We start from the raw sequence: 21,788 nt of genomic DNA on the forward strand, positions 1-21,788 counted from the left end.
AGGAGGTGTGATGTGGGGGTGCTTTGCTGGTGACTTATTTAAAATTGGAGGCGTACTGAACCAGCATGGCTACCACAGCATCTTGCAGCGGCATGCTATTCCATCCGGTTTGCGTTTAGTTGGACCATCATTTATTTTTCAACAGGACAATGACCCAAAACACACCTCCAGACTGTGTAAGGGCTATTTGACCAAGAAGGAGAGTAATGGGGTGCTACGCCAGATGACCTGGCCTCCAGTCACCAGACCTGAACCCAATCGAGATGGTTTGGGGTGAGCTGGACCGCAGAGTGAAGGCAAAAGGGCCAACAAGTGCTAAGCATCTCTGGGAACTCCTTCAAGATTGTTGGAAGACCATTCCCGGTGACTATCTCTTGACGCTCATCAACAGAATGCCAAGAGTGTGCAAAGCAGTCATCAAAGCAAAAGGTGGCTACTTTGAAGAACCTAGAATATAAGACATAATTTCAGTTGTTTCACACTTTAAGTATATAATTCCACATGTGTGTGTATGTATATATATATAATTTGTACTTTGTTTTGTTATCCAGCATTCCTCATGCTTTTTCTGGATGTTTGAGTTGTACACATTTCTAATCACTTTACATTTGGTTGAAAAAATAAAAAATAATTTTTTTTTTCCAGGCATAGGGGAAAAAAGTTTCTTCCTAAAACTATGCATCGGTTGCTGGTTTCTGCACGTCCCAGACTTGTTTAAGTTCAGTTTAGCTGGCCTGCTATGCCAGACACACCCTTTTGGCAAGAGTGGCGCTGTTTCTAGAAGAAGGCATACACATGTTTTTTTTTCTTTCTTTTTTAACCCTGAGCTACCCATTTAAAGTGACATTAGGGACTCCCTGAGAATTATTTGCACTGACAGATGTAGTATAAAGTTATTTAGCAATGTTGTTCCCGATATTTTTTTTTTTTTTTTTTTAAAGGGAGAAAACATATTGTAATGGCTTGATTTTTTTTTTTTTTTTTTAATTACAGAATTGACTGTTGTGTACTGCTCAGTCATTACTGATCACCGTAGGCAGCGCTTGTCCTAATAACTTGTCGTTCCTTTTTGCAGATCCTCCGGTGCCTGCCAAGGTGGTGAAAGCGGGTGCTAATCGGCCGAGGCGAGGCAGCAAGGTAACGGGGCTTTTTTCCTTTTTTTTGTTGGCACTGATTGTTTATTGTGAGTCCCGTCGGATTGTGCGTAGACAAACCTTGTACTGCTTCTACCGACAACTACCATGGAGTAGTCGTCGGTAGTAAAGCCAGAGCTGTCAATCAATCAAGAAGAAAGGCAGAGAAAGTTGGTGAACTTTTCCCCCCGAGAGAAGCTTTCGCGCAGTTAAACGCCTGATCATTTTGGCACACAATGATTGTGTTTGTTGCAAATCTCAACTCCGACCCCCGAACAGGATGACTCCGCTATTTCATTTTGTATGTGCCCCTTTAAAGGGGTTGTCAAACTAAGAATGACTCTACTGAGGTCCGACCAAACCTATTCCCAAATTTTTGAATATTTTTTTTCCTTTTATGGCGATTTTAATAGCCTGGAAATTTTTTAAAAATATTCTGAGCCTGCAGTTTTTGTCCAGTACAGAAGTCGTGTCAGCAAACTTCACTGTTCCTTTCTTGTGATAAAAGGTCACTATGTTGTCATGGTGCGCAAACATCTAAAAATGGTGCGACACTGTGCTACTCCAGCACTTAGCTGTCCACCTGCTGCCTCGTAACTTCTGCACTTTGACCCCCTCAGTACTGCTGTGTCGAGTTCTGTCCTCTCGACTTGTTTTTCTTGTGGGGGGGGGGCTATGACTTTAAGACTGGCGCAACGCGGCCCCTTTGGTAATGTGTGCCGCCTGTGTGTCCACCACTAGCCGCTGCATTAAATATAAAGTTTGCCTTCAGGGAAAAAAAGTTGCGACTTGCATGGCTAAGATTTTTCATGACCTTGGAATCACAGCGCATGTAGTAACGGGTAACGTTCAGTCATTACACAATCCGATCAAAGTCACCGTCTAGCCTTAATCTTACACGTTTGTGTCTGTCAGCACAAAATGACTGTTCAAACCAAGCACAGGTGCTCGGTGCACACTAGGTGTGACCAAACAGTCCAGTGCACCATCTTGGTTTTTTTTATCCATATCCGCCTTTAGACTTTAGTTACACCAGAGCCGCCAATGAAGAAGACTGCAGAGAATGTGGAAAACCAGTATGTGGGAAGTGTTTGGCTACACCAAGGGTGCACCAGTGCTTGGTTTGAACAGTCATTTTGTTCTGACAGATTTCAGATTCAGATGGTCGGTTTTCCCAGTTTGTATACGGACAGCAATACCCCAGAACTTGGTCTCAGACATATACGACGCTGTTAGTTCAGGTCGGACCTAGGGTTGTGGAGTTGGTAAGCCAAACCTCCGACTCCTCAATTTCCATGACTCCGACTCACAGCCGTGGTCGGACCGGCAGTGCTGTTTGTATACGAACCATGAAATACGTCCAGTTTAATACTAGAATCCATGTATGTGTGCTAGTCTATATGCAAAGACCTTTGAAATTACTTATTTATTCTCATTTTTGTTTTGCAGGTCGGAGACTTTGGTGATGCCACCAATTGGCCGACGCCTGGAGAGATTGCCCATAAGAGCACACCGGTAAGAAGCTGCCGTATGTGCCACTTCACAACATATATTGTTGCTTGGTAGTTCTACTATTGGATTGGAGACAGGTTGCAGATGAGTACAAGCTGGTTTGGTGGCAGTTTTTTGAATTGTTTGCACTATATTACTTTAAAGGGGTTGTCTGGCTTGGGGAAGAAAAAAGCTAATAGTAAGTGCAGGCCTTCCTGGTGGTTTCTGATAAAGAGAGATGTAGCTCCCTGCGGCAGGTGACCGAATAATGGGATGTCATTACTTCTTCACCCAGTAGAGACCACTTAATTAAAAGTGGTGAGTAGAACTCATCATATTAAGGGAATCTGTCACCAGATTTTTGCTATTTTATTCTGAAAGTAGCATAATGTAGGTGCAAAGACCACGATTCCAAGGATATGTCAATTGCTCAGGAGTTTCCTGTAGTTTCAATGCAATCAGTGTTTTATCAGCAGGAGATTATCACTAGAGGACTTGGTGTCATGTGCACAGCAGTCCAGCTAGTCTGTGTAACCGCGCCCCCATCCCCGATTGGCAGTTTGCTGACAATACAGTGCTCTGGGCGGGGTTATACAGAGCTCAGCAGTCATAGCATTGCTACAGCAGCAAAAACGGGGATTTTATCAAAACTACACCAAGCAGCCCAGTAAGTGACACATCGCTGGATTCAGGGGCTCAGCCCCTACATCATGCTGCTATCAGATTCCCTTTTAAGGAAATTATATATTGTCATAATACATTGTCAGGATAGGGACATGGCGACCAAGGTGTGACGTTACAGGACTGAAAATGTGTCGACTTCTATGGTGAGCGAAGATGAGATACAGAACACGAAGTACCCTTTTAATTGTGAGTTTCACGGTGCACGGAGCCCCACGTTCCGTAAACTTGTAGGAGGGTTTTTCTAAAGCAGAATCATGTGACGGTGGAGCATTATTTGCCGTCCATCATACCCCCCAAAAACGTTGATGTGGAATGTGTGTTTATTGGCATGAATGGCGGCTATCGTTCCCCCCAGCTCTGTCCTGCAGTTACATGTCAAGCGAAGAGCTTGGACGTGGCCGTACGACACCAGGAATAGCACACACCGGTCCCCCCGAGCAGGATTTCCATCTAGGGGGCTTCCCTCCTTCCAAGTCCTCCCACCAGGTCCGCCGCTGGTCGTCTCTATTCTGGGACTGGAGGCCTCCGGTGCAGCATGCGCCGCTGTCTGGGTGAAGGCTTCAATCCCAGATATATTTTTAGGATCCTGGGTAGAGTAACTTGGCTTGGGAGCATGTGGAGGTTTCGGGTTTCATTAGCTCTTTGAGGACACAGGTAAGGGAGATCTGCGGTCACTTGTTTGGGAAGAGAAAACGTCTAATTTTTGGGTGGGCGTGGAGGACTATTGGATTGGGTTTAGAATAGAAATGTCGTAGCGTCGTGCGGTAACGGTGCCAACAATTTCGGCTACAGCTAGACACCGCATTGCGTTACTTAATCTATTGTCATCTCTTACTTAAGTGGTCATCACCTAAAGCTTTGATGACACTGCCTTTTTTTTATCCTCTGGTTAATCTGCAGATTATGCCTCTTCTCACCTCCCGGGCTGGTGGATTACTGGTCAAGGCTGCAGTGCAGATTCCTGTACGTTTAGGAAGGAGTTAATCTGTGTCGGTATGCCCAGTGGCTAATGTTTTATTAGTCGTGTGCCCGTAGTGGGTAGTTGAGGCTTCGATCACTAGAGATCTGTCTGCCAGCTTCTGGCTTTCTTCTGTGGGAGTGAAGGTTTTGAGTTCCGTGTTCTTAAAACGAATTCTTGTCCGTTCCCTACGTTGTGTGATTGATCAGAAGACGAGATTTCCTCTGTCTTGTGTAATGGGCGAGCGACTTCTTAGTAACACTTACCCATTGTCGGCATGAACATGTATGCCCGACTATAGGTGAAAATGCAACGTGCACTTGGCTTGAGGACACTTTCACTTGTCCAACTTTAGAATCCTAGAGTTGGAAGGGACCTCCTGGGTCATCTGGTCCAACCCCATGCTCATAACTTTCATGGTCAAGAGTCCAGACCTCTCGCGAGTTTCCTGACCTGAACCCTACAACTTTATATATGAGGCTGTTGGGTTCAGATCAGGAGACCCCTGTCCGGTCCGTACTCTTGACTCAGAGTGTCGGACACGAGAAACCCAATCTAAGGGTACCGTCACACATTGAAATTTCCATCGCTACGACGTTACGATTCGTGACGTTCTAGCGATATCGTTACGATATCGCTGTGTCTGACACGCTACTGCGATCAGACACCCTGCTGAGAATCGTACGTCGTAGCAGATCGTTTGGAACTTTCTTTCGTCGCTTGATCACCCGCTGACATCGCTGGATCGTTGTGTGTGACAGCGATCCAGCGATGTGTTCGCTTGTAACCAGGGTAAACATCGGGTAACTAAGCGCAGGGCCGCGCTTAGTAACCCGATGTTTGCCCTGGTTACCAGCGTAAACGTAAAAAAACAAACAGTACATACTCACCCGTCGGTGTCCTTCAGGTCCCTTGCCGTCTGCTTCCTGCTCTGAGTGCCGGCCGGAAAGTGAGAGCAGAGCGCAGCGGTGCTGTGATCTGCTCTCACTGTACGGCTGCACTCAGAGCAGGAAGCAGACGGCAAGGGACCTGAAGGACACCGACGGGTGAGTATGTACGGTTTGTTTTTTTACGTTTACGCTGGTAACCAGGGTAAACATCGGGTTACTAAGCGCGGCCCTGCGCTTAGTTACCCGATGTTTACCCTGGTTACCCGGGGACTTCGGCATCGCTCCAGCGCCGTGATTGCAACGTGTGACCGCAGTCTACGACGCTGGAGCGATGATTATACGACGCTGCGACGTCACAAATCGTGCCGTCGCAGCGATGAAAATTTCAATGTGTGACGGTACCCTTAGGCCTGGATTTTCTGTCCCTCGTGGTCCTTTTTTTTTAAAATTATTTTTTTATTTTTTTATGTAAGCCGTGTAATGATGGATGACAGACTAGGCTAATTTGGGACCTTCTCTTTGCTGATTTTTCTGCATCATGAGTTTTCACGGCCGGAGACAATCGGCAATTGTGACTGTGTCCTATATAATACGGGTGACTGGTCAGATGATTGGATGTTGGCGTCACCTGAGGCAAAGTCTGATAACCAGTTCCTGATAAATGGTTAAGTAAACAAATGTTACTCATATCTGCAGATAAAGCTGGTGTCCCCCTTTCAGAAAAATTTCCTTGGGGGAAAAAATGCTTTGCTCACCCTCCCTGGGTCCAGCACATAGTCTTTCCTGCTGCTTAATCTGTGAGCCTCCAGTTAACGACACAAGACGGCTGAACTCACTGTTTGGCTGCAACGCTTTCGACTTGAAGTCAGCGCTGCAAGCAGAGATCAGGAGCAGCGGCGGAGACTCCGTTCTGGACCTGATGAGAGTGAGTAAAGCACAGTTTTTGTGTTTTGCTTCAAGAGTTTATAGGAAAAACTTTTTGCCTTTGATTTACTACCTGCATTGACTGCAATATATGCAGTATCCATGACAGGAGCCCCAAAGTATTAACTGGCGGTGTGGTGGGGATCCATGTCTAGGACAGATCATGGAATACCTTGTCTCGGCCTCATACAATATAGCGATTCCATGGTGCGGTTTCATGACCTTCTCATTTGGACCTTTCCTAAAGAACAGCTTGGCCAGTAAATAAAGTTGGGTTGTACCACCTAAAACACCAAATTATGAAGTTTGCCTACACTACTTTGTACTACGATATGTAAGAGTTTATATATATTTTTTTCTCTTTATCTTTCCTATAGCCTCCTCCGAAACTGCAGCCGGCCAGGAAGTCATTTGGGAAGAAGGAGATGAAAGAAGAGAGTGCAGACGGGAAGGAGAACCAAAGAGTGAAATCCGATGAGTCCAGTGAGGAGAAGAATGGAGATGACGATGGCCAAAGATCATCTCACAAAAAGAAAGGTGCCATTATATTGTCTCAATGTATTTTGGACCCCCATCCATGAGAAATAGTCCCTCAACCCCTTCTATAAACTGATATTGTAATGAGGGGGTCGGTTCCCATCTTGGAGTTATGACCCTGCAGGGGAAATGAGACCATACCGTTTAAGACATTGATTCCAATAAGATTTGCTGATTTCACCTTTGTGAGATTGCGACTTGTTTTTTATATGTATATATTATATAATTTATACTTTACCAGGAAATAAGCACAAGTGGGTCCCCCTGCAGATCGAAATGAAACCAGAGGGACCGCGAGAGAAAACTGCTTCGAGGAACAATCGTCAAAATGAGCAGCAGCCCCGTCCTGCCCTAAACAGGAGCGAACCAAAAGGTACCATTGCTGCCCCGTTGTTCTGACAGTGTGTACCTGGCATTATTGACACAGTAACAGGTTACGGCTTTATGGGTGGTGACTTCAGACAGGATAAGCCACTGTCACATTCACCATTTATATTTTAATTGCTTCAGCAAATATTGATTTTTTTCTTTTTTTTTCTTTTTCCCCTCAAGATATGTATGTACAGTTAAAGGATATGCCTTTTTCTCTCCCAGATGTCCTCTGTTAAAGTGAGGTGTCATTAAAATATCCAAAATTATTCCTCATTGAACCAAATGAGTAGTTAAGTTGACACTTAAACTCAGCAATATGCTGTTTAGTAAACTAAATGGATTTATCGTCTGGCATCAGTTTCACATTTGGTGGAAGATGCGGGCACAGTCATAACTGCAGTTACTTTTTCTTACTTTTTATCACAATAAATGGACAATGAATCGTTTCCTTTTAAAAGTGCACGAGTATGAAGTTAAATTGTTGAAAACCCAAACTTCATCGGGATATAGGGCTTCCAAACTTTAAAAAAAGATAGTGAAATAAGACACAAAAAGGGAAGCGTAAATGGATACTGCAGGCAGATAACTGATTGCATTTCTATCTAAAAGGTTATTTGGAGCCGAAGCAAAGGGAATGTGACTATTCTGCGTCGCCCAAGGAGTCTCGACACGTCCAAACCTGTCTAAAGGATCTAAGGTTTTTTTTTTCCCATAGACAGCGCTACTCTGTGGGCGGCTTCTACTATTGCGGCACGGCCACTTTTAAGTGAATTAGGCTGAGCTGCAGTAGCAAATACATTACATTAATACAAGGGATACGTTTTTGAAATAGAGGGGTTTTTTTTGCCGATAGGCCAAACCAGCTTTCATTCTCGTCCATTGCACAATTAAAACAACAAACCATTGACAGCTCATCCCTTGTAAACTGGATTGGGAGCGACCGATCATTTTTCTGCACGTACTGCCGATGTTGGGTCCATTTAGATTAAATAATTGAGCGCCGTGATGCTTGTTCAAACTCGCCAGTGGCAAGTAACAGGTGTGGGCAATATGAAAAGCGCACCTGAAACCAGATAAAAAGGGGAGAAGTTCACTCAATCTTTGCATTCTGTGTGCCACACTAAGCTTGAAGAACAGAAAGAGGAGAAGAGAACTGTCTGAGGACTTGAGAACCAACGTTGTTGAACAATATCAACCATCTCAAGATTACAAGTCCATCTAATTGCAATAATTTTCTTGGAGAAATACTTAATTTTCTGGAGCAATTTCAAGGATGCCAACACTTTCGGCCATGACTGTTATCGGGTGCTCCTTTCCTATAGCCATTGGACAGTGTCTTGTGATTCTCACTATCTCTACCGATCAGTAGACGTTCTGGTCAAATCTGCCTGCGTAGATCTGCCTTCTCTCCGAGATTCCTCTCTGAAGAATTTTTCACACCTTGAGGTGGAATACGTCTTAAAGTTGTGACTCGTATATCTCGGCTACACTTGCAAATGTTTTAGGAATTCTTCTGCCAGGTCTGAAAATGTATATTGCTTGACTAAGATTGTAGTCTTATCAATGTTTTATTTTATCCTTATAGCTTGGTATCCTGATAACAAGCAGGAGAGGGACTGGCCTGATTATGAAGACGCTTCCAGTGTGAAAAGTGAAGGTACAGTCCGAGGTGGCTTCAGAGGAAGGGGCCGAGGACGGGGAAGAGGGAGAGGACGTGGTGGACGTGGTGGCACTCGGTGTAAGTCCTACCTTCATGTTTGACTTGCCACCAAAAGACTCTATGCTAACCCTACAAACCTGTACAAGTCCATGGGACTTATAGGTTTCGGGTTGGCTGCTTTCTCGTGTCTAGTCTTGTTTCATAGACCCACTTCTTTATATTCCCCCACAGCTCATTTTGAGTACCAGTATGGGTACAGGAAATTTGAAGGTACAGATGGGCCCCGTGGTCCGAAATATTCCAGTAATATCACCTACTACTATGACAACATGAGCAGTTCAGAGCTGTACAGTGTTGACCAGGAGCTGCTGAAGGATTACATCAAGCGACAGATGTAAGTGGTGTCTTTGGATCGATTTCTTCTTGGTTGAGACCATATCTCTCTCTTTAATAAAGGTATTTTTTGGCATGGTGCAAAGTATCTTTATGACTTTGGTGCACTTGGTGGTGAGAGGGCGGTTATGTAACCCTACTCCATAGACTGACCGTGTATCAGTCAACAAAATGGAGCAGTGACCACTCTGGTGCTATTTGATGATCTACATCCGTCCCATACAAGACAGGTGCCAGCCCGGTTATACAGCCAGCATCTGCCTTTGACATTATTGATCGGAGCTCATTTACATGCTGCTGTCACATTCAGAATTTATTTAAGCCACTAAAATAATGAGAAAAAAACTGTTTGCTTCAGCGGTGATCGTACAGACCTGAAGAATCGTGATGCCAGCGGAAGAGTGTCAGAACTGCAACACGTCGCGCAAAAAAGAAGCCCTCATACAGCTCTGCTTACCGAAAAATAAGCATCCTTTCTGCCCTTTTGTTTTTCAGAGAATATTACTTTAGTGTGGACAATCTACAGCGAGATTTCTTCCTGCGCAGAAAGATGGATTCTGAAGGGTTCTTGCCTATTGGTCTAATAGCGAGCTTTCATAGGGTGCAGGCTCTCACCATGGACATTGGGCTCATAGTGAAGGTAACAGTCGTTCTTTGTGTTGCTGGTGCCCTTCTGTCTCCTCTGTCACCGGTGCCCTTGTGCCGCCGCCCTTCTGTCTCCCCTGGCGCCGCCGCCGCCCTTCTGTCTCCCCTGGCGCCACCGCCGCCCTTCTGTCTCCCCTGGCGCCGCCGCCGCCCTTCTGTCTCCCCTGGCGCCGCCGCCGCCCTTCTGTCTCCCCTGGCCCCGCCGCCGGTGCCCTTCTGTCTCCTCTGCCCTTCTGTCTCCTCTGCCCTTCTGTCTCCTCTGCCCTTCGGTCTCCTCTGCCCCTCTGTCGCCTCTGCCCCTCTGTCGCCTCTGCCCTTCTGTCGCCTCTGCCCTTCTGTCGCCTCTGCCCCTCTGTCGCCTCTGCCCCTCTGTCGCCTCTGCCCTTCTGTCGCCTCTGCCCCTCTGTCGCCTCTGCCCCTCTGTCGCCTCTGCCCTTCTGTCGCCTCTGCCCCTCTGTCGTCGCTTCCCCCTCTTGTCTCCTCTGCCCCATCCGCTCTTCTGGCGCCGGGCCCCCTTACTGCTGCTGCTGTTCCTCCTCTCTCCCCTCCCCCCGGTTTTATCATGCATATCTTGCTTTCTTTTTTAGGCACTAAAAGATAGTAAAGTTGTTGAAATAATTGATGAGAAAATCAGGCGAAAAGAGGATCCCGATGCCTGGCCTCTGCCTGGTCCTTCCTCGGCCGATGCTTCTCAGACTGACTTCTCCCAGCTCGTCAACTGCCCGGAGTTTGTACCGCGGCAGGGATACCAGAAGGAGACGGGTGAGCACCTCTGTGTACACATTCGGCCTCATTTGGTCTTGTTGCCCATGGAAACCAATCAGCATTTAGCTTTAATTCCTGAAACTCCTCTGAAACGATGAAAGCGGCTCTGTGATTGGTTGCTATAGGCAACGAGGCCTTGTTAGACTGGTACGATAAATGAGGCCTGTACTAAATGGAGGAGCACCGCTATGAACTACTGCTCTACATCGCCCATTTCTATTTGCAGAATCTGCACCTGGCTCTCCCCGCACCTCCAGCCCCACTATGGCTACCAAAACCGAGGAAGTAAGTAACTTAAAGACTATGCCAAAGGGGCTTTCTGCCAGTTTACCAGACCTGGACTCTGAGAGCTGGATAGAGGTGAAGAAGAGGCCTCGGCCATCACCTGCCAGAGCAAAGGTTAGAAATTCTGGAGGGAAAAACAAAACAAAAAAAACACCTCCCCTGGTACGGTAGATGATCACATTGAAGTTTAGGCTGGAGGTACTACAACTCCCAGCATGTCCTAAAATTAAGGTTTATGACTTTTAGCGATCTGTTCACAGCCGCACTGATATTGGTGTTGTCCCGCTTCGTTATAGAAGCACAACAGTGAAAATGGCGGTGCTGGATTGGCCGTGTGACTGACACCCGGTGTGAATCCCGTTAACTTTAATGGGCTCAATCTTTTTGCCAGATGGAGGGGTTTTGTTTTTTTTGGACACTCTGGTTTTGTAATCTCATGGGAGGTCTCTACTGTTCGCTGCTTACTACAGCAGCTACAGGCTTGTATAGCTGTGTGACCGCTGCAGACGATCAGAATGTCTCACTAGTGCAGCCTCAGGCTTTGGGCCTGACGCATTCATCGGTGCCCGTTGAGATGAAGGGCTGTGCGTTCTTTCCATTACCCTCCGTCCCAGCACTAACGCTTCTTTCACATTGACCTAGAAGCCAGAGGACGTGAAGCAGCCGACACCGCAGACGTCTCCCGCCCCGGTGACCATTCCAAAACCACCCAAAGAGCAAGACGAGCCCGAAGAGTTGGACTTTATGTTTGACGAGGAGATGGAACAGATAGACGGCAGGAAGAACACCTTCACCGACTGGTCGGATGAGGACTCTGATTACGAGATCGACGATCGGGACGTGAACAAAATCCTAATAGTAACTCAGACCCCACCGTCGCTGCGCAAACATCCCGGGGGCGACCGCACCGGCAACCACACGTCCCGGGCGAAGATGAGCTCCGAATGGGCAAAGGTGATCAACGACGGTCTCTACTACTACGAGCAGGACCTGTGGACGGAGCAGTTCGAGCCGGAGTATTCACAGATCAAGGTGAGTGAGGGGGCCGCCATCCATGTACCCAGTACCAAATTGTGTAGGGTCTCCTTGAAGATGTTCTTTAGTACAAAGCTTCCTGTATTACCCATCAGGGCTGTGGAGTCGGTAAGCCAAGCCTCCAGCTCCTCAATTTCCATGACTCTGACTCCACCAAAATGGGCTCCAACTCCACAGCCCTCAGTTAGAAATGTAGTATAGTTCTTCTGATTCGCTATGTTGCATACCCCATGTGCAGGGCATTGAAGTAGCTTAGGTATCCATGGTTACGACCACTCATATAGTAGTAATAGTTTCTAGTGTAAGTTACTGCAATGCCCTGCTCATGGGGTAACTGACATAGCGAATCTGAAGAACTATACTACATTCCTACTGTGTATTGGGATAGGGTCTTGGAGATGGGAATACCCCTTTAAGTAGTAACCCAATAACTTGTTGCCAGACCTACTTACATTGGGGTGTAGCAGAATAAAACAATCATTCCCCTCAGAGCTGTCAACAAACTACTGGAATTAGTAGTTAAGCAATTTTCTATTCCAATTTTCGGTTTTGGCTCCAGGGTTGGCGTTTTACTTTAAATGCCCCGGCCTAGTAGCTGTTTGCTATGGCCAGTGCACGGTGTAGCAGAGCTGTGATTGCTGTGTCTAGTGTTCTTGTCGGCGGTCCGTGCACTCAGCACTTTGTGGGTCCGGGTGTCGTGTGACTTGTCAATGGGCACATTCTAGTGAGTGTTGGTCATGATCAGATAGGTGATGGTGGGTTGGCACACGGGACGTTGTCCTCTTCAGGATGAATTTCCGGAGCACTTTTCACAAAGGATATAACGTGTCTGTGCCTCAGTGGGAATCCTCTTACCGGTGATGGTCTCAGCACTTGATCTCGGACATTGTGAAGGTACTGTCCAGGCTGTTGCCCGTTAGGTTCCCGGCTGTTGCCCGTTAGGTTCCCGGCTGTTGCCCGTTAGGTTCCCGGCTGTTGCCCGTTAGGTTCCCGGCTGTTGGACGTTAGGTTCCCGGCTGTTGGACGTTAGGTTCCCGGCTGTTGCCCGTTAGGTTCCCGGCTGTTGGACGTTAGGTTCCCGGCTGTTGGACGTTAGGTTCCCGGCTGTTGGACGTTAGGTTCCCGGCTGTTGCCCGTTAGGTTCCCGGCTGTTGCCCGTTAGGTTCCCGGCTGTTGCCCGTTAGGTTCCCGGCTGTTGCCCGTTAGGTTCCCGGCTGTTGCCCGTTAGGTTCCCGGCTGTTGCCCGTTAGGTTCCCGGCTGTTGCCCGTTAGGTTCCCGGCTGTTGCCCGTTAGGTTCCCGGCTGTTGCCCGTTAGGTTCCCGGCTGTTGCCCGTTAGGTTCCCGGCTGTTGCCCGTTAGGTTCCCGGCTGTTGCCCGTTAGGTTCCCGGCTGTTGCCCATTAGGTTCCCGGCTGTTGCCCTTTAGTCTAGTCTAGGCATACTATGCCAAAAAGAATAGTAATCTTTCTATGGACTAGCACTGCAGACTGAAAGTTGTATTAATGCATAATGGCCCAGCAGAGGCCTTAAGGACAATTTTTGACCTCTCTGGTAAGTGTGGGGGCTTGTGGCCACATTTTAAACATGCAGGGGAACCTTAAAAAGTGCAATGTGCTGATTTCCTTGGTGTAGTACAAGCCACTCTGTGCCCCCAATATGACCCTACATCTTTTCTCATTGCAGCAAGAGGTGGAGAACTTCAAAAAAGTGAATATGATCAGTCGGGAGCAGTTTGACACATTAACCCCAGAACCCCCTGTCGATCCAAATCAGGAAGTTCCACCTGGACCTCCAAGATTCCAGCAAGGTATTCATTAACCCATTGCTAAAAATGTAAGAAATGTTATAAGTATGGGGTGAGATAATGCGTCATGCAGTGCATTTCTCTATTTTCTCCACTGGAGGGCAGCAGACTTGTATAAATCTACCCTGCAATGCTGGTAATGGCCAGCAGGTGGGGTGAGAGGGATTTAAAAAAAAAAAGTTTAATGAATTGTTTAAAGGGGAACGTCGACATTTTATTTTTTGCTTTTGTTATTAACCTACAGTTCCCACAGATGCCTTGGCTAACAAGCTGTTTGGTGCACCTGAACCCTCTACAATTGCCCGTTCCCTACCGACCACAGTCCCTGAATCTCCAAATTACCGCAATGCACGGACGCCACGCACCCCACGGACGCCCCGGTTGAAAGATCCCACACTTACTCCTCGGTTTTACCCGGTTGTGAAGGAGGGCAGGACAATCGATGCAAAGGTGAGGATTTGGCTGGTTTTTAAATGCATTTAATAACTTGGATTCATTGCGGTGTTATTCCCAGACTGAGTGATCCCATTTATGACCTATCCGTGGGTGATAAATGTGGGATTGCTGGGACCCCACGTTTCCTGCGTGAATCAAGTGGTAGTGTGCATGCATGACCACCACTCCATTCACTTCTATGGGAGTGTTGATCACATGTGTAGTACTATGCCCATGGAAGCAAATGGAGCTTTGGTCACGGATGCACACTAGGGTCCTCCATGTGAATTAATCAGTAATGTGCATGCCTACCACTCCATTCACTTCCATTGTGACCATTGCTCCCATAGAAGTTAATGGTCATGCATGCGCACAGATGTAAAGACCGGCCAGACCAGGACAATTGAAATCGAATTGTTCCAACTCTATGGGGAACACAGGAACCCTGTTTCTTTTAGCAATGGGGGGGTCCCATCAAGAGATCACACATTTAGCACGTATGTGTAGATGATAAACGTTCGTGGATCACCCCTTTAAGGGCCACGTTCACTTTTCTCTTTGCGCCATTTAATTTTTCACAGTACTTGAGCGCACGCTTGGCATGAGGCAGAGGAAATTTTACTGGGGTCTTCATGATGAATGAGGGGTTCCTAAATATCCTATTAAACCAGACCCCCTAATATGAGGAGCAGAGGATTGTCCGTTAATACTTCTGAAATGTTTTTAGACGCCACGGAAAAGAAAAACGCGCCACAGCTCTAACCCACCCATGGAATGCCACGTTGGGTGGGTAATGGATTCAAGGGAACATCGACCACGAACTGCCTCTGTCAGGTAAGCTACGATCTCGCGGAAGACCCCAGCAGTTGTATGGAGGTAGCAAGCCGACTAGTTCATCGGTCTATACATTAATTTTTATTTTTCTCCCGTAGCTCCAACGCCAGTCCCTCTGAGGTTGCTCCAGCTTTGAGCAACTTTGGATGTACACCTCAGTCTTTGCCAAAGTTCCAGCATCCTTCTCACGAGCTGTTGAAAGAGAACGGATTCACACAACACGTTTACCACAAGTACCGCCGACGTTGCCTTAATGGTGAGGAGGGCGCCAACAAAATTTAGATATCTCTATATTAGGCTTGAGCGGACACGTGGCTGTTGAGGTTCGGCCAAACTTTAGTCCAAAGTTCGGTTCAGGTACCAGAACTTGACCCCGAACCACTTATAAGTCAATGGGAATCTGAACTTTGGTGCTCTAAGGTGGTCTTAGTATCACTATGGGGTGGCAAAAGGAAGCAAAATGTGGGGGTAAGGGTAGGACAATTGCCCCGCAAACAAATGTGGATTGGAAAATTTACTTAAAATAACATAGAATACAAAAATAATAAACTTTAAGCAGTGCTTTTGCGTGTGTAGCTAACTGTACAGGTTAATAAATGAAAAAAGACGTATTTTTAATAACCAGCCAAGGGAAGGCTGACAGCTGTGAGCTGGTCTTAATATGCTGGGAAGATCCATGGATATTGGCCCCTTCCCAGCATAAAGAAACCAGCTCACAGCTATCTGCTTTCCCCTTGGCTGGTTATTAAAAATGAGGTATATATATATATATATATATATTTTTTTTACTCTGTCTCTACACTAACCGGAGCACGATGGCGGCGCCACACATGATCTGGCGTTCATACAGGCCGGGTCACATGTTGCGCCAACCGATCACAGCCATGCCAATAATGAGACTGTCATTTATTATTATTTTTTTTTTATTATTATTTTTTTTTACTTTCTCACCCAGAGAGGAAAAGGCTAGGCATTGGCCAGTCCCAGGAGATGAACACGCTCTTCCGTTTCTGGTCTTTCTTCCTTCGGGATCACTTCAACAAGAAGATGTATGAAGAATTCCGGCAGCTTTCTGTGGAGGATGGAAAGGAAGGCTACAGGTCAGAGGCGTCTTCTTGGGCGCAGTTGCCGTTTTTTTTTTTTTTTTTTTTTGGCTTTTCCCACATTAACCTTTTGTCTTGGCGTTCAGGTATGGCTTGGAGTGCCTTTTCCGATATTACAGCTATGGCCTGGAGAAGAAGTTCCGAGTGGACATATTCCGGGACTTCCAGGAAGAGACCAGGAGGGACTATGAGACCGGTGCGTAATATGACATTCTGCTACTGCTGCCGCCTTGATCTTGGCGCTGGGGTAATCTGTTTGTGTTTTTTCTTGTTTTTGTTTTTTTTTTTTTCCTTCAAAGGTCAATTGTACGGACTTGAGAAATTTTGGGCCTTTTTGAAATATTCCAAAGCCAAAAACCTGGATATCGATCCAAAGTTGCAGGAATACCTGAGCAAATTCCGCCGGCTTGAGGATTTCCGAGTAGATGTAAGTCATCCTGGCTGTAAGACGAGATTGATTTTTTTAAGAGTACATTCCCACACAATGGGAGGGGGGGGGGGGATTCAATGGGCTCAGCTGCAGTAACGTGCGCCACCAGTCAGCAGGAGAGAGCTGCTCTTGCACAGCCACCCCTCCATTCCCAATGGCAGGTAGTTTTGTTTGTTTTGCTTTTTTTCAGTCATTAAAGTAATTAAAAAAAGAAAAATCTCCGCAGTTTGGTATCCACGTAATCAAATTGACATGCAGAATCGCGTCAGTTCATTTTTACCGCTCAAAGAATGCCGAAAATACGAAACCCCAAAACAATGGAGGAAATAGTCTTTTTACTTTCATCAATCATTTCATAACACGTTTGGATTTTTTTTTCCTCCTTTTTCAGAACATTATATGTAGTAAAGTGAATGGTGTCCTTAAAAAAATAAAAAACAAACAAAACCGACTCATCCTGTAAAAATTAAAGGGAATCTGTCATCAGGTTTGTTATGTAATCTGAGAACCGGTTGATGTAGTGGAAGAGAGCCTGATTCCAGCGATGTGTCACTTACTAGACTGTGTTTCTGTTTCAATTAACATCAAAGTTTTGTCAGCAGGAGATTATCACTACAGGACTAGGTGTCTTGTGCCTCCTAGTCAACTGCTCTGTAACCACGCCCCCACCATGGATTGGTAGTTTTCTGTCAGCTGGCTGTGTACACTGCCAATGAGTGATGTGGGCGGGGTTATACAGGGCTCAGAATTCTGAGCACTGCAGCAGAGAAAACTCTTAATTGTATCAAAATGACAGCAAGCAGACCAGCAAGTGATATATTACTGGAATCAGGGTCTCAGTCTCTACATCATGCTGCCTTTTCCCTTTTACTCTCTGACAGTAGAATTTATTTATTTTTTTTTTTTTAAAAAAAAGACTGCTTTTAGAAGAAGGGCAGGGAAAAAAGCGAAAATTGGTTGTAATGGCTTAAATTTTATCAGAATCCTTCTTTAATGTGACTCTTTTTTCACCAATTCATTTCCAGCCTCCAATGGAGGATGCGGGCTCCAGGAGGCGCCCCTCGCTGTCAGCGGGTGAAGGTAGGAGAAGGTATCCCTCACAGTCTTCCAGCAAAGGATCAGGTCACCAGTCATCCAATAACACGACCCGGGAGGAAGCCAAAGGCCAAAGCCAACCCTCATCCGCCACCATGGATTCCGGCACATCAGGAGGAGGAAATTAGGAAAGAAGCTCGGAAAGAATGATTTTTTTTTTTTTATTATTTTTTTTTTTTTTTTTGAGGGGTGAGGTTGAACCTGTGGGAGATTTCCTGGCGGTGTGTAGGAATGTATGGGCCTCCACTTCCTACAGTAATCAGAGACTCCACGTTCTGGAGATAACAGACTGTTCCCGTGGCTTTCCTGCAAGGGTGGCGGATGCTTATCCCAAAAGAAGAAAAGTTTTTAGTTTGCTTAGGGATATAAATTTTTTTTTTTATTTTTTAAAAAGCAGGAACCTGGAGGAAGAAGAAGAGGCTTGTGTTGGGAGGGAAAGAATTTTTATTATTATTTTTTTTTTTTCTTCTAAATTATTGAAATGCTGCCCTCCTTGTGACTGCCTGGGTGGCAAAAATGAGCGCAGGCCTCATCTCGGCTCTTGATTGCTACATGGGCTACCAGAAGTTTGCTGTTACGGGCTTCGAAAAGGACACGAAAAAAAAAACATACCGTTGCTTTGAAGCCCAACCCGGGAGGCGATTCCTCTTCCTGTTGACGCGGAGGATCTGACCTACATCCTCCAGGTGATGCTGTATCTCTCGGCTTCACTTCATCCTACAGCAAAAATCGTTCTAAGAAAACTCATCTGCGCACAGCTCATCGCTTTCACGACAGCCCTGCTTTTTCTTTTGTTTTGTTTTTTTTTTTCTTTTCAAAGATATATATATATATTTTTATTTGTTTTTTTTTTTGTTTTGTTTTGTTTTATTGTTACTTCAGACTGTGAAAGAGAAAAAAAAAGACTGAAAACTTTACTAGCAAATGGCTGCATAAGAAAAATGGAAAAAAAAAACTTAGAAAAAAAACTTTATAAAACAAAAAAAAAACACCTGCCTTCACTTTTTCCCTTTAAAAATAATTCTAAGCGATTTGATTTAATGGAGTACAAAAAAAAGTTGCCTTATTGTAACCTTGAAACTTGCAGTGAGCTGCCATTTTTTTTTTTTTTTGGGGTCCCACCACCCCCCCCCCCCCTTTCTACGTAAGAATTGGCAGCAGCCAAGCAAGAAGCAAAAGACTGCAGAGTGGTTCGACGACGCGTGGCAACTATTTCACCCCTCTCATCACTGCCGCCTGTCCACCGTAGACGTACCCACAGGGTTGTTAGTGGGTATTTTATGGGACTGTTTGTCACTCAGTGCAGAGAATGACTGTCATCCTTCTTTCCCCCTTCCTGGCAAGTATTGTATTATGGTAATTGATGTGTGTACATACATGTGTATATACATTTCCTATATACCCATGTATACAGGCATACGCACTGCGAGGGTTGGCTGTTGTGCATCTGCTGTGTCTTTTAGGCTTAGAATTTTACCAAATGTTGGGAGAAAAAGTCCTGGTCCTCAATGTCCACGATGATCCTACAGCAAAAAAAAAAAATTTTTTTTTTTTTTTTTTTTACCATATCACTGCCGAATCGTCGTCATCTTGGCTTTCTAAAAAAAAAAAATGTTTAGATTTCTTGGTTCTTCAAATTTGACGGCTGCCTCTCGAAAGGGGATTGACGTAGAGCAGCCCAAAATATGGTGCGGGATCTCCTTTTTGTATTTTTTTTTTTTTTTCGGCTCGGCCTAAACTGCCGTTCCAAACAATGTGAACTGACATTTCATGCAATATGGGTCAGGGTGGAAGGTCCTGGTAACCTCAAGAAAAGGGCGTACGTGACGCCACGCGACGACGTGGTCCCCGCATTACTGTATCACTCATGGTCCCTAGGCATCAATCTTTAGATTTCAACGGATGGAGGGGTCGGGAAGCAATTTTTTTTGGGTTGAATCGTTGACCCCGGCCGTGGTGTTTTCTTGGTATTCATTGCAACTCATTTATGGATTTCGGCACACCGCCTCTCCCCCCACTTCCTTTCCAATTGAGTAGCCGATTCACCGAGATGACATCATTTCCTTACCTTAATTTTTGTTTTTTTTGTACTCCCCACCGAGTACGGGTTTCTCGCTGCACACTGTCGGTAATTATGCAACAGGGTTTCATTGCATAAAATAATAATTTAGGGCTGGATCCTTAAGGAAATATGTAATTGCTGGCGACTTAAAGGAAAGAGAATGGTTCCCATTGTAAAAACCTGGAAAAAAAAAAACACTTTGCCAGGGTACCAGTAAAGAGTGGTCGTCTTTTTTTCTTCTGTAGAGTATGGGTGACGGGCTCATAACCCCCTTAAAGACATCTTGATGGTGCTTTAAGACAACTTCTCAATACCTCCTCCTCCTTTTCATATTTATGCTGCGGAAACGGGAAAATCGTAGCTTTTTTTTTTTCTTCGGAGGGGGTATTTGTGCTAAGGAAATCTATATCTTCTATTATGTATAGATATATACAGTTATCGGTCATGACTACATGGTTACATCCTTACCTACCTGACTAGATATCCAGGTTTTTATTTTTATTTTTTGTAGGGTGGTGGTGGTGGTGGGGGGGTTGTTAATTTTTTTTTTTTTCCTTGTTAAAATTGTTATTTACTATTCAAAAAAACCTAAAAGAAAACACCATTTCCAAATTTGTTGCACCTTCTGCAAGTTATTTGATGATTCTAGTGCCCGGTTGAAGCTTACCGGTAGCGAGCTACCTAGTGCCAGCACAGGGAAGTCTTTTATGATCATTGCCCACTTTCCCACTTTTGAGCTGCTTCCACAAAGCACCAATTGGTGCATTATTAGTATTCTTGTGGCATTTTGGACCTTGGTAATGGGCTTTACTCCCCAACTTTTCTTTTGTAGGGAGCACATACTACTGTGTTCTAGATTTCACAAGTGTTTAGATCCTTAAAGCATCAATCACTTGACTGTCCAGAACCCTCTAATCATGTTGTGGCAGGGTCATAATCTCCCAATTTACCATTTCCTCCACCTCCCCCGCCCCCTGCGCAATCATATGCCCACCTCCCAAAATTCCAGAACCCCTTTTTTTTTTTTTTTTTTTTCAAAGATTTGACTTAACTCCATGCAAGCTGCTTTCCCCTCAACATGGAATGCTACAAGTACATAATCTTGCCCTCCCCTCCCGTTATACTCCAATAAATCATTAAAGGACAGACAAATTTAAAACACAAAAAAAGGAAAAAAAAAATTGTAAAATACTTGAATGAGCGCTTGTATTATAACATTAATATTATTCAGAGTATCCATTCTTATTGCGTTTATGATTTGCTTATAGCTGTGCTTTAGTCATGGTAATTTGTGGTAATTCTTTTTCCTTTTTAATACAAAAAAAAATGTATAAAAATAAAAACCTTTAAAAGACCAAATTATGAGTGTTAATTATTTTTTGGCTTTTTGGCATTCATACATCAGCGATGGACCATAACGTTACAACCAGAGCGGTGGGCACCGAATAGCTTACATTGTCATCCATGATTCTCCCCGCAACTGCCCCTAGCGGAGCTCACATATTTTTACATGGTTAAAAAAAAAAAAAATCCTTAGGGTATGTTTCCACGTTCTAGAATCCCTGCGCTTTGGACGTAGTGGATTGTACGCGCGGTGATTCCAGATGTGATCACATGCAGAATCACCGCATTGTATTCATACACTGGGTTATTTATTTAGACATGCTGCGGTCTATAACTGGTTACGCAGGGCTGCCGGATGCGGCCCTGCACGCATAGTGGAGACGGGATTTCATAAAATTCCCTCCACTATGCTGTAACATCTGGACGCTGCGGACTGGACGTTTCCCGAACGTGGAAACATACCCTTATACTCATCAAGAATGTACATCGAAGTCATGGGGGACCCATAGCAGAAGTATAATGCACTCACCATGGTCCTCAATAAAATATAGTGAACAGGCTATAGTTCTCCCTATAGTATAATGCACCCCCATAGTCCTTCCTATAGTATAATGCTCCCCATAGTCCTCTATACAGTAGAATACCCCCTCCATAGTTCTCCATATAGTATAATGCACCACAAAGTTCTCCATATAATATAATGCACCGCATAGTCCATATAGTATATTGACTTCCCATAGTCCTCCATGTATAATGCACAGCCCATAGTCCTCCATATTAGTATAATGTACAGCCCATAGTCCTCCATATTAGTATAATGTACAGCCCATAGTCCTCCAGTCTTCCATATTAGTATACTGCACAGCCCATAGTCCTCCATGTTCGTATACTGCACAGCCCATAGTCCTC

At 45.2% G+C, this 21,788-nt stretch overlaps 1 protein-coding gene across 7 annotated transcripts in view; it reads left to right on the top strand.

Moving 5' to 3' along the window:
- The window catches only part of LARP1 (La ribonucleoprotein 1, translational regulator), a 41,727-nt gene extending 20,833 nt beyond the window's left edge, over positions 1-20,894 (top strand). For 3 of the 7 annotated variants that reach the window (XM_077266401.1, XM_077266406.1, XM_077266405.1), the window contains exons 2-19: positions 1,076-1,137; positions 2,583-2,648; positions 6,458-6,617; positions 6,859-6,990; positions 8,575-8,727; positions 8,881-9,043; positions 9,538-9,682; positions 10,275-10,449; positions 10,679-10,851; positions 11,380-11,769; positions 13,456-13,579; positions 13,821-14,026; positions 14,739-14,845; positions 14,944-15,101; positions 15,801-15,945; positions 16,035-16,144; positions 16,248-16,375; positions 17,404-20,894. In XM_077266401.1, coding sequence (XP_077122516.1) covers positions 1,076-1,137; positions 2,583-2,648; positions 6,458-6,617; positions 6,859-6,990; positions 8,575-8,727; positions 8,881-9,043; positions 9,538-9,682; positions 10,275-10,449; positions 10,679-10,851; positions 11,380-11,769; positions 13,456-13,579; positions 13,821-14,026; positions 14,739-14,845; positions 14,944-15,101; positions 15,801-15,945; positions 16,035-16,144; positions 16,248-16,375; positions 17,404-17,601 — 2,795 coding nt within the window. In that variant the 3' untranslated portion in view covers positions 17,602-20,894. Of the gene's footprint in view, positions 1-1,075; positions 1,138-2,582; positions 2,649-3,945; positions 3,963-6,457; positions 6,618-6,858; positions 6,991-8,574; positions 8,728-8,880; positions 9,044-9,537; positions 9,683-10,274; positions 10,450-10,678; positions 10,852-11,379; positions 11,770-13,455; positions 13,580-13,820; positions 14,027-14,738; positions 14,846-14,943; positions 15,102-15,800; positions 15,946-16,034; positions 16,145-16,247; positions 16,376-17,403 lie in introns of those variants that run through there. The other 4 variants (XM_077266403.1, XM_077266402.1, XM_077266404.1 and 1 more) reach the window with 4 other exon arrangements.
- Positions 20,895-21,788: the final 894 nt, after the last annotated feature.

The sequence above is a fragment of the Ranitomeya variabilis genome, chromosome 5 (genome assembly GCF_051348905.1).
Source record: "Ranitomeya variabilis isolate aRanVar5 chromosome 5, aRanVar5.hap1, whole genome shotgun sequence".
Taxonomy (NCBI): domain Eukaryota; kingdom Metazoa; phylum Chordata; class Amphibia; order Anura; family Dendrobatidae; genus Ranitomeya; species Ranitomeya variabilis.